At 40.7% G+C, this 11,641-nt stretch overlaps 1 protein-coding gene across 4 annotated transcripts in view; it reads left to right on the forward strand.

Moving 5' to 3' along the window:
* Positions 1-11,641, forward strand: part of sh3pxd2ab (SH3 and PX domains 2Ab) — a 52,826-nt gene that overhangs the window by 1,306 nt on the left and 39,879 nt on the right. For 3 of the 4 annotated variants that reach the window (XM_020600791.1, XM_020600814.1, XM_020600797.1), the window contains exons 2-6: positions 1,649-2,099; positions 4,912-4,992; positions 9,794-9,869; positions 10,434-10,510; positions 11,394-11,485. In XM_020600791.1, coding sequence (XP_020456447.1) covers positions 2,028-2,099; positions 4,912-4,992; positions 9,794-9,869; positions 10,434-10,510; positions 11,394-11,485 — 398 coding nt within the window. In that variant the 5' untranslated portion in view covers positions 1,649-2,027. The remainder of the gene's footprint in view (positions 1-1,648; positions 2,100-4,911; positions 4,993-9,793; positions 9,870-10,433; positions 10,511-11,393; positions 11,486-11,641) is intronic. The other variant, XM_020600804.1, reaches the window with a different exon arrangement.

Consider the following 11,641-nt stretch of genomic DNA (forward strand, 5'->3'; position numbering starts at 1 on the left):
GTTATGCACAGGAGGACACATCGATATATCCGCTCTCAGTTGGCCTAATACTAGCTAACTTGCCGAGATGATTAGCGGTATCTGTTTCCTGGATCTACACGGCAGGACGTGCTCATGCAACTCTGTCTTTCTGGTCATTTATTTAGAACACAGAACCGCACCACACATCACATTCCCAACAGGGTCAGTTTTACACATACAACTTAGACTTATGGTTCAGAACACAGCACACAACTAGCTAGCAAAACACATAGCAGTATAATTCATTAAGATGACACAACAGGGTAACACATCAGAACACAATAAAACACTTTTACGACTGTTCCCCGAACTAGTCGCTGAGCTCCCATGATGCCCCCATGCATCATGTCGCTGCCGCCAGACCCCTCCCCAATAGCCGCCGTAGGTCGCCACAATTGTAAGGACTCAGATGATGTAACAAAAAAGATGACGCAAATTTTTTCTCGACTAGGCCTACTGTCCTTAATAACGGTTTACTTGTAACCTACTCTAGCAGCTTTTGTACCTCAGATTTGTACTTAAACACAGTACTTGAATGGATGTTCTTTGCGTCCCATACGCGCAGAGCACACATTCAAAAACATAAATGTTTATTTGCTTTTATACGTTTTACTGAAAGGGGATATCACTTTCTCTAATGTGTAGCGCCACCACGTGGGACGAACTACTAAATATTATGTTATTGTTCAACCCATTGCTCATGCCTCCTCCACTAGGAGGGAGCAAAGTCATTTGCCATCTAACGAGGTTAAGTGCTGTCCGAATCCCTAATATAACGCTGAAATAAACTCATCATTTCTCTAGCTATTGCCAAGAAAACAATCTTTCAAAACTGGGAATTAAAAAAAACCACTACACATAAACCACTGGACCAACCTTCTGATAGAATACACCACATTAGAGAAAATGACATCCACCCACAAGAATAGTTTATCAGCTTTTTTATGACACATGGAATTCATTTCTAACACATTTCAATTTGAACCAAACACCTGGGGCTGAGGCCACGCACATTCCCACCAACCTGTAAAAATTTAACAAGCTTATTTTATTAGCAGTACTGTTATCATCATTATCATTGGTATTTATTTATTTATTTATTCATTTTCCCTCCTTTCCCCTTTCTTGCGTTTCAATCTTGTAAAGAACTCTATTTTTGTAATGTCATGTATCTGTTGTCTTGTCTCCCATGTTCGGTACTGTTTTGTTAATGTGTTACTTTGTTTCAATAAAAAAAAAAAACATAACCTAAACGTCAAAGTGAATGGAAGTTTGTTAAGTTATGTGCTTGTCACCAAAGTTGAGAAAGAGGACGTTTCTATATAATCTCTCATTTTGAAACTTGCGTTTTAAGGCATGGTTGTTTTTTAAGATAAAAATGAGGCCCTACATCTGAATACAGTAGGCTATTATAGGTTGCCCCAAAGATGTAACACACCAAAACCTCAAACATCAGTGTTTTTCGTAGGCTACCTGTGCTTTCCTTCGATGCTTTTAAAAAAAAACCTACCTACCTAATGCGGCAATTCTATTCTGTTTTCATCAGCTTTTTATGCAAAGGTAAATGTACTTTGGAACAGACAGACCTTTACAGTTTCTAACAGTTTGACTTCCCTTCTTCTTACAGTCCTGCCGTGTGTCCATCCAGCCGGAGCGGGACCGCCCCGTCCTATCGACTCGCACTGCCCCTGTGCCTGTGGTTCGCAGCGGCGGTGCAGCCCAGCCCCTGTGGAGGGAGGGGAAGGCTGATTAACGCCACTTTTATTGTATTGTCATGTTTCACAAGGACTTCAGAAGCTCCCAGACCGCTGGACACCAACGTTTTACGGATGCACCCAGAGCCTGAGTGCTGAGTTTCCCCCCCTTTAATCAAACTTCTCTCTTCAGTGTCATCACACGGCAGGTCCATTATGGGTTTTGATATTCAGTATTGATTTCATGGGTGAATCTCTACCTTTGTACTGTTTATAGTGTTTCTTGGTGCAACTCCTCTTTTCTCCGTCAAGATGAAGCTTCGAACGGTCCTTGGCGTTAATGTTGTGGATGTGCAGAAGAGAAGGAATCCCTCCAAACACTATGTAAGTTGCCTCTTTGGACTGTGTTTCATCTGTCATGTTTAGCAAGTAGCTATTTTACATTTGTAGATATTTTGAACAGATTTCACAAGTGGTTTTAATTAACACATTTTTAGTGAGTGCAGTTACTAAGTGAATGTGCATGTTCCCTGAGTGATAGCAGCTCAGAGGGAATGAAATTGCATTGATCATTTTACATTCAGAACAGAATTCTGGCGCTTGCATCCCAGTGAGAGTCAGTTGGCAACCAGTCAAAGTCACACTGAAATCACTTTTTTATCTAGTGCCAGCATCCAGCCAAAATCTCAGTTCTAATGCTTGTCATCACTGGCTATAGACATGTTTTCATTGTCAGAGATTCTGGGATTAAACAAACCCAGATGACAAAGAACCTGCTATTTATCTGACATCTTTCTTATTGTGGCAGTTAGAAACAAGATTAAAACATCTGCCTCATTAGGAAAACATGTCATTACCTAGTATTACACAGTAATTAGACTCTTACATACTTTGGTTATACACACGTGTGGTGTATATCCCTCTTATAATCAGTAGAGTGTGTAGTGTACTGAGGTAGTTAAGGCAAAGTTGATGTACAGGCTGGTTGTGGAGCAGTCAGGCAGCATCAGAGATAGCTGATAGTTAGATGTTAGAGGTGGTTCTTCACCAGTAGAGAGTAAAACAGGTGGTACTTGCTGGAAGAGTAACATATGTAAATTTGTTTGTTGTCAAAGGTGCCTTAGAAAACAGAACCAGGGGAGGCGAGAGCCTTTTAAACAGAGGAAATAATAGTTTTAGATATAAGATCACCATGTATTATCACAGGCATGAAGATTTATCTCTTGTTCACAGTTTGTTATATTTACTGCCTGTAATTATCTGATACTTGAGGCACTGGCATTGAATACTTACTGTAATAGTCTCATAGTCAGACAGTATATTGTGTCCATTTTTGACTGACAATTGGTCTCACAGCTTAAGTACAACAGACACAACTTACTGGATAAGTGAACCTGTTGGTGTTAATAATCACAGGGTTAATAGTGGCAGTATAATTCATCATCTGGAGACCATGAAAGTTCAAACTAGGCAATCCAACCATTAGTTGTTGGATGTCTGAAACAAAGTGTGGCTACAACATAAAAAAGATGTCATTTAACAATAACACATCAACATGTTGGAATGGTCATTGTTAGTGTATTGGCATTCTTATGCTGGCATTTAGCATAAGTGCCACTGTACAGTTGTGCCTCTGGCAACTGCTAGCATGGCTGCACACTTGTTTGGCTGTGTAGACTGATCTTGGTGTTATCTTAATCCATCAATCTATCCAGTATCGATACTTCTTATCCTGAAGAGGGTCATGGGGGGCTGGAGTCAATACTAGCGCACATTGGGTGAAAGGCGGGGTGCACTGTGGACAGGCTGGCAGCCTATCTGAATGACTTGAGCAATTATATCTGATGAGCCACAAGACATGTCTCAGTGGGGCTGCAAAAATCAATCAGTGCATCAGGTACAATTATATTAATTAACCTGAGAGTTTGGATCAATTGCATCATCCATCTCTTGCTGAGTGAGGCTCCCTGAGGCCACTAAACACAAGGCACACATTTTCTCTGGGGATGGAAGCTGAAGGTGAGGGTTGACTGGGAAGTCCCACAGGGGAAGAAGAGGAAGAAAAAAAAAATCTCATTATCTATGAGCTAAGCAACTGAAAATGCTTATCCGGTTTGAGGAAAGAAGCAACCCTTTGTCTTTTGTCCTCACTGTTCAAGTGTGACTTCCTTTCAGCAACTCATGGTACTGGAGCCAGAGGGTGCATGACAACTAATCCTTGTTTACATATATTGCAAGGGGGGGAACCCTTTCAAGAGAGATGAGATCCAGTGGCAAGTCATCAGTCTTTGTGCCAATTGCTGTCTTGTTACTTGTTTTGAATCCACTGTAAAGAGTCCACTCCTTTTGTCTAAATTGCAGTGGGCTCATGATGGATTAGAAACGTTGGCTGTAACCATCACAATAGGTTCCTGGCATTACCAAAAATATTTGTAATGTGTGCAATACTGTCGTCATAATATGTGTTGATCTCAGATTATTTCCTTTTGCATAAGATATAGAGTCACCTTAAAACATGGATCGGGTTTATGGTTCATATGGGATGTACCTTGACCTCACACACCCTCATTTTGAGCCATGCTGTTCCCTGAATTCAGAGTGGTCATACTGGCTGCATCTAATTAGCTAACGTCTGGAGCTCTCGCTCCGCCTCACTGCACACTCTCAGTGTAGAACAGCATGCAGAATGAAGACTGCATTTCAAACTAGTAACTGATGTCCATGCAGATTGCCACCATATGAAAATACTGCTTTTGTCTGCCATGTGCTAAAATGGAAATGCATGAGGTGCAGTCATCTGTCTCCAAACCTCAGGGCCTGCACGATTATTTGAGGGCCCTTTATTGCTGAAACAAACAGACAGTTTATTTTGGGAAAAGTTCCATGAACAGTGTTTTATTCTTTAATTGACTAATGTCTGCTAATGAAATGATATTTCCATTTTTGATTGGTCTTAATAAATGACAAAATGCTTGAAAGCTATTTGCCCTCTCACTGACTCCTGACGGCTTTCCAGTGTGACTGAAACAGAGGAACGTAATGAGTTTATCTGACCTTTGATGACACCTTGAAGTTAAGTCAGGAGGGAATGCACTTTGTGTCAATAGGGCAAGTCAAGATGAAGCGGTGCCATGATGTCTTTCACTAAGTGGCTTTGTTCGTAATGGGCCTCTTTTGTTTGTGCCTCTCTCACTAGGTGTACCTTATCAACGTCACTTACTCAGACTCCACTTCCCATGTCATCTACAGGAGATACAGCAAATTCTTTGGCCTACAGGTATGTTACACTATCAGAATAGCCAACTACTTCAGCAGCTTTAATTGTAAGTCTTCTTCTTGTTGCCATATTCAATTCTGAGGTCAGTTTGACCTTTGGGTCACTTCATTCTATTCAGCTGCCAGGAGTTAGTTTAGTGAAAGATCTCATTTAAGGCTCTCAGAACCTGCCTGGAAATAGGGAAATGGGGGAAATCTAGTCCACAGATGCAGGAAGAAAAGTTGGGCTCTGTCGGAAAGCAGAATACAGCATAGGGCAAAGTTATGCCTTGGGATTTTTTTTGAGTGATCCAATGGCTTCTGGTAATTTATTCTTGTAAAAGGTTGACTCTAACTATTGTTTGTTAACCCTCTCAGGCAGACACACTCTACAATGCTGTGACTCTGGTGGGCTGGCCGTGTTGAGGCAGCAGAGGAAGCCCTTTGTTCTCTGGTCTCTTGCTAATAGCCAGGAAAATTCTGCCCTAGTCTTTTTGATGGAAACAGAAAATCTCTCTTGTCTCTATAAACATGAATCCTGTTCATAGATCCCTCTGCCGGGGTGTGTTTGCCTGGTCCTGTTAATCTGTGAAGAACAGTCTGCAGCTGTCCATACAAAAAGGGAGGGATTGTGTGTTTAATTTGTAGTTAAATGGATATAGACATGCAGGTAAAAGATGGAGTGTGCAGTGTGACGCACACTGATAGCTGCAGACACCCTAAAGTGTTACAGAAAATTATTTTGTGGAAAATGGCTCCACCAGAGAGATTTGCACTAAGTTTCCTACAGAAGGAGGATGTGGTTTAGGTAATGCATGGACCAAGTTCAGAATGCTCTGGATGAATTAAGGAGGACGTTGTAGGTTAGGTGTAATGAACAGTTTGTACAGCTTGGATTTAATGACTAAAGGAAGATGCTTTGCTTTGGAGATTGAGATCACACAACTATTTCACTGCTGGATGTCTCTTTATGATTTCAGCAAAGCTAAGCGATGACGGTCGATCTGTGCTCTCACTTTTCGAGGGTCTGTATTAATAGAGTTGTCATTTCTCGAGGCAAAAACTGAGATTTTTGTGATTGTGCGCCTGCCAACTGACACCTACAGTCCTTTCTGAGCTCTGCACAGCTCTCTGTCTTTGTTGCACAATTGGATGTTTTATGTTCGCTAGATTTGACAGAGAAAAAAATGCATTTGACACCCTTGGCCTGACAAATGTGACCATGATCTCATCCGGTAACTATTAATTCAGAATGAAAAGCTAAGTAAGGTCACAGAACAAGACATGTCTTTTAAGCGTGGCCGATTGTTTGTATTATGTCTAACTTCAGTCAGCACTATACAGTTGGCCATATAAAGCCCTGTCAAGCAACAGGCAGCTTTGCTGTTTGTCTTTTAAAGAACAAGTATCAATTTCCACTGCCAAATGGATTTCCAAAAGTGCACTTACTGCTAACATTTTAAACCTCTCTAGTGCACTAAACAGAGCTCATAACTGGTCCTCTGGGAAGTAATTATCATAAATTGTCAGAGCTCCTCCTTTTTATCTAGCTCCTCCTCTCTTTGTCTTTTCTGCTGACCTAAAGTGAAGGGGGCTTTTTCTAATGGATGTGCAGAGTTAAGTCCATTAATTCCTTGTTTGGATCCATTTGTTTACAGGCTGAATACTGCTGAGCCTGAATTCCATTAAAGGCTGTTTCTCAAATCGGAGGGAAATGGTTTTGGCTCGCACATGTTTGACGTGAGCAGAATTGGTCAGTGTGTCAAGCAGAGTTTACTGCCATACAGAGAGAGTGAGGTCTTACTCATCCAGACCCTTTAACCACAGTGGGCAGCACACATGGGTCACAGGATTCCACAGGGGGACTGTGGGGTGTGAAACCTGGCCTGCTTTCCTGTTGGACAGCTCTTGAGAACCCCTTAGTAATCATTATTTTTGGATTGGGGAATTGGACCCGTTATAATTTCTCTGGCCTACATTCTCGACATAAAATGGGATTTTATTGAGGTTATTTCTTTCAAAAAAACTGTTTGTGTTAAACATGGGCATCTTTGTAGGCAAATGAGGGAAGACAAACAAATGGCTGTGGAAGATCAGAAGTGAATTATTTAAGAGTACTTGACCGATTTATTACTCTACTATAGTATAATATTGTCAGATTAATGATAAACAGTTAAAAAAAACTTTCTAAATTAGAGCAACAGTTAATGATAAATTTCAATATTGATTAATCTTATTATTTTTGCAATTAATCAATTAATGATTTAGTCAAAGAAATATCAGACAACAGTGAAAAATTACAATAATATCTTAGATTTTTTTTTAATGAATAGGGTAGTCCAACTCCCCAAAATATTCAATTTACTATCATATGGGACAAAGAAAAGCAGTGAATTTTCACATTTGAGAACCTTGAACCATCAGTTTAGCTTGAGAAATGACCTCAACAATCACTGGAGTTTCTTTTCTTAATGAATAATATGATTATAGTCAGTTTCCAAAGATGAACAGGTTAATTTAAATGTGAGTGTGTATCGTTTCCTGATAATGATGACAATTCAACCTTTCTAACAACATTTACTCACAGCTTACCAGTAAATGAATCTGAGACAGTTTCTGACCAAAGGAAGTTGTTGCACCATAATCTCTCTGCAGTAAACAACTGTCACGTAGATGCCAAAACACAACCCAGAGTTGGAATCACATTGCTTTCCTACTCCAACGTTCCTCCAAACTCCCCCTGTCTGAGATGCCTTTCTCAACTGTTTCTTTATCTGCTGCACAGTGCAGTGTCTCTTTGTCTGTTTCTCCCTCCCCACTCCTGTCAGTGCAGCTAAGGTTAAATGCTTCATGTGATTATCGTTACAGTGTACAGAAGCTGTCTGAGTTTTTCCTGACACCATAATTTATGTCCACAGTGGCATCATGCCAAAACAGAGATATGTTTATTGCTTTTTCTTCGACTGGCATTTATTCTCAACACTGAGAGAGGCAAATGTGGTTGGATCATAGCACCTGTTGCTACATGGACATATTCATTTTCCCAGTGGGGACACTTGGCTAACGCTGAAGAATTTTGTTTAGTAGAGCAATAAAGAGTAAATACAGGATCTCTGTTCCTGGATGCTTCTGAATTAATGGTGTATGAATTGTGAGAAATATTTCCTCTCAGAATATGGCTCCAAGTTGCTGGGCTGTTGCCACAGAAACAGCTTTCACACCTGTCCCGTGGAGCTGTGAGTCTGTCCAGGCAGGTCCCAGGAGGTGATGTCATCACTGCCGCTTGATGAGAAGTCTCTCATTTCTAAAGGTGTTGAGTGAACACTCCCGTCTTAGAGGGAGTATATGGCTACATCCAGCTGGGAAGTTGACAGCATGATGAGTGTGCAGTGTAGTCTGTCAGGCAAACAATAAAGTTGTCAGTGTACCTTTACAAAAACTGAGTTTTGGAAAAAATAAAATAAAAAAAAGTCTGGCTTGTATACATATTGGATGTCTTGTCTTTTCAGTTTTAGGAGTATAAAACTCTATTCTCAGTAAGATCAGAACTCTTGCTGTGACATGTGTGCAGGTGTGGTTAACCAGAGCTGTTCTTTATACTCAGCCCTTTACTTATTCCTTAAAACACAATATGGGTGGCCGTCCTCTTCACAACAAACCATTTCTCGTTTGCTGTTGCTATTGCGGAGGAGGGGGGAAACACCATGCCCTGAGCCAAATGTAGAGATTTAGCAAAGGCAGCAGATGAGTACAGGAAAGAAAGAACCACAAGTAGAGAAACCAAACCACCTCTTACTGAAGAAACAAACAACTGCAGGTCCAGACTGAGTGGATCCAGCTTCCGCGTCAAGCTTGATTCTGTTTCTCCACCTAGTTCTGTTTGGCTCGGTCCAAACTGAGAGTAGTCCCCTGGTCACCTCAGAGTTGAATGTGCTTTAGTTTGGCACTCGCAGCCTTTGCTGTTTAGTAGAGCACATCTGGAACAAGGCAAGGCAGAATTGACAAAGGTGGGGCTACATCTGGATTTGAGTTTGCTGTTACTGTAAGATGCTCGTGTGTGTGCATTTATGGTATTACCATGATTTATTTAAAGAGGAAAGTAGAAGCTCTTGTCTGTGATACAGACACTTGGATTAATGCATTTATATTACATGTTTATTTCTGCACTTAAACAAACAAGCTCATATACATCATGCGCACATGTTCCTTGTACACATGGGATAGATTCACATATATACAAGGAGACAGATGTGGAAACAGTTACAAATTGCACCATGTGGAAGGAAATAGCTATATGCTGTCATCATAAAAGACCCGACACAGCATGCTTTGTATCGATTTCCCATTGTCTATTTAGTCTTGCACTGTATCTCTCAGCAGATCGATCCTGTAAATGGACAATTGTAGTGTCAAGTCTTAATATCAAAGTGTTAATTAACTCCTCTGACTTTTTAAGCCCCTTAAATGGAACTTGCTTTGATTTTTCTTTACAGATAAGTGTGGATGATGCAACCTAGTCTGGTGCCCCACAGATCAAAGTGAAACTGTTGGTAGTTTCACAACACAGTAACCTTTCAGGCGATATGCAATTATGCCCTGTGTTGAACTCATGGACCATAACAGAGAGGTTAATTGTTCCTGGAGAGTTTGCAAACCCTTTTTTTTTTGTTTCTGTTCTCATTCCAGGTTCCTCCACTTTCAACTTTAATTAAAAAACTTGCCTGCTGGCCGTTTATATTGCCACGTGTCAAAAATGCTCCAACAAGTTGTCTTGCTGCACAACTTGTGTTTGTAACTCGTGACTTTCTCCTTCACTTTTACAGATGCGAATTCTTGACAAATTCCCAATTGAAGGAGGGCAGAAGGACCCCAAAAAGAGGATTATACCTTTTTTGCCAGGTGATAAAACACAGTGCAGCCTAGCATGTATATCACTCTCACATAAAATTTAGATTTATCCAGGAGAGCAAAAGAAAGACCTTCATCATTTTCATGCACAACTGATGTTTGTTAGAACTCCTACATCCTCCATAGCATAGCCTACCATACTGCTTTGTCTTTTTAACTGCTGTACCCCACCCAGGCCAGATCATTTTGCGGTCTGCATGTCAGTAGGTGGTTAGCACAGAGCAATTTGTCTAGTCTGATGGACTCCTTGTGGGACAAAGCAGGGAACAGTGAAGAGATCTTTTGTTAGACAAGCTATGCTGTTTGATCCCAGCCAGTGTCATTTTGCCTTTAGAATCAGTGAATAATTGATTTTAAAAAATCCTCTACTTTACAACTTTTAGTGCAACTTTTTCAAGTGCTACTATTTTGTCCCTTCATCCAGACTGGCAATTTTTAAAATGCCTAATAAATAGTAGGCTTTTTAATGAGTGTGTTTGACTATCTGAAAGTTTAATTGTTCTCTTTTAATATTTGTGAAGATGTATGCAGTAAGTGTGCTCTGTTTTTCCTCAGGTAAAGTGTTGTTTCGCCGAAGTCACATCAGAGATGTAGCCGTCAAAAGGCTGAAGCACCTGGATAATTACTGCAAAGTAAGACAAAGGCTATCTGACTCATAATGTTCTCAGAAATGCACTTTACCCACTTTTGAGTTCATAAAATAAGCACTTTTAGCACCATACATCTTGTCTTCTAGGACAGTAAATGTTGACTACTCATTGTTGGTTCATGTGCTGGCTGGAAGAGCACTTTATATATGTCAGTCTTTTGCTCCCTGAACATTTGCCACAGTATTTTCAAGACAGACCTCAGCATTTATCTTCCCCACCAGCCTCAACAGGAAAGCAACTGCTCTATCTGCACTGGTCATTTCCTGTCACCAATGTAAATAGGCAGCCTATAAAGGAAAAGAGGGAATTGGGGGCACAGAGGGGTAAAACGGAATCCAATGAATAGGAATGAATCAGCAGACTTAATGTGTAGCAGTGCAGACGGCTACCTGACCCTATTATATTCAGTAGGTTAGGGAAGGGAATGTGCAGCAGGTGTGTTGCCAAGTGTGGCACCAGTTTTCTTTTAGAAGAACAAGATTTTCTGTGAGGGTAAGAAGCTTAAAGACAACAAAACCAGATTCTTTTCTAATATTGTTTTAATAAGGCTGTCTTTAAGCGTGTTGCAGCATCTCATTTTGAATGTGTACACAGCTGAGACAGGCTGTTATTATACTATAGGTATCACCCCTGTGTGTTTCCCTTTGTTTTAACCCTCACTCTGTGCTCAGAGCCTCCTTCCTTCCCCTCCACACCCTTCACATCTCCGCCTGGTCTTCTCGTCTGAGTGACTGTACAGTGACTAAGTGTTTGAAGCTGGTTACTCATTGCCATTCAAAATAACTACAATACTTTTATCCATGGAACATTTTAAATATGTTTTTTTCTGCAAACAGTAGCTCTTTACCTCCCTTCTCTCCCCCAGGCTTTGATGAAGCTTCCCTCCCATATTTCTCAAAGTGAGGAGGTTCTTAAGTTCTTTGAGACCAGGTCAGAGGACCTCAACCCTCCCTCAGAGTGAGTAACTATCACTGTATACTGTAGAAGTCATAAGTTATACATATAACATTAGCATAATCTCAGTTATGTGAAGCATTAGATACCAAACATTGCCCTCTGGTGGGTTGTAAACTCCGACTACAGCAGCAGAGTGTGTGCATGTTTGTGTGGTTC

The sequence above is a fragment of the Monopterus albus genome, unplaced genomic scaffold (assembly GCF_001952655.1).
Source record: "Monopterus albus unplaced genomic scaffold, M_albus_1.0 scaffold3.1, whole genome shotgun sequence".
NCBI classification, from domain to species: domain Eukaryota; kingdom Metazoa; phylum Chordata; class Actinopteri; order Synbranchiformes; family Synbranchidae; genus Monopterus; species Monopterus albus.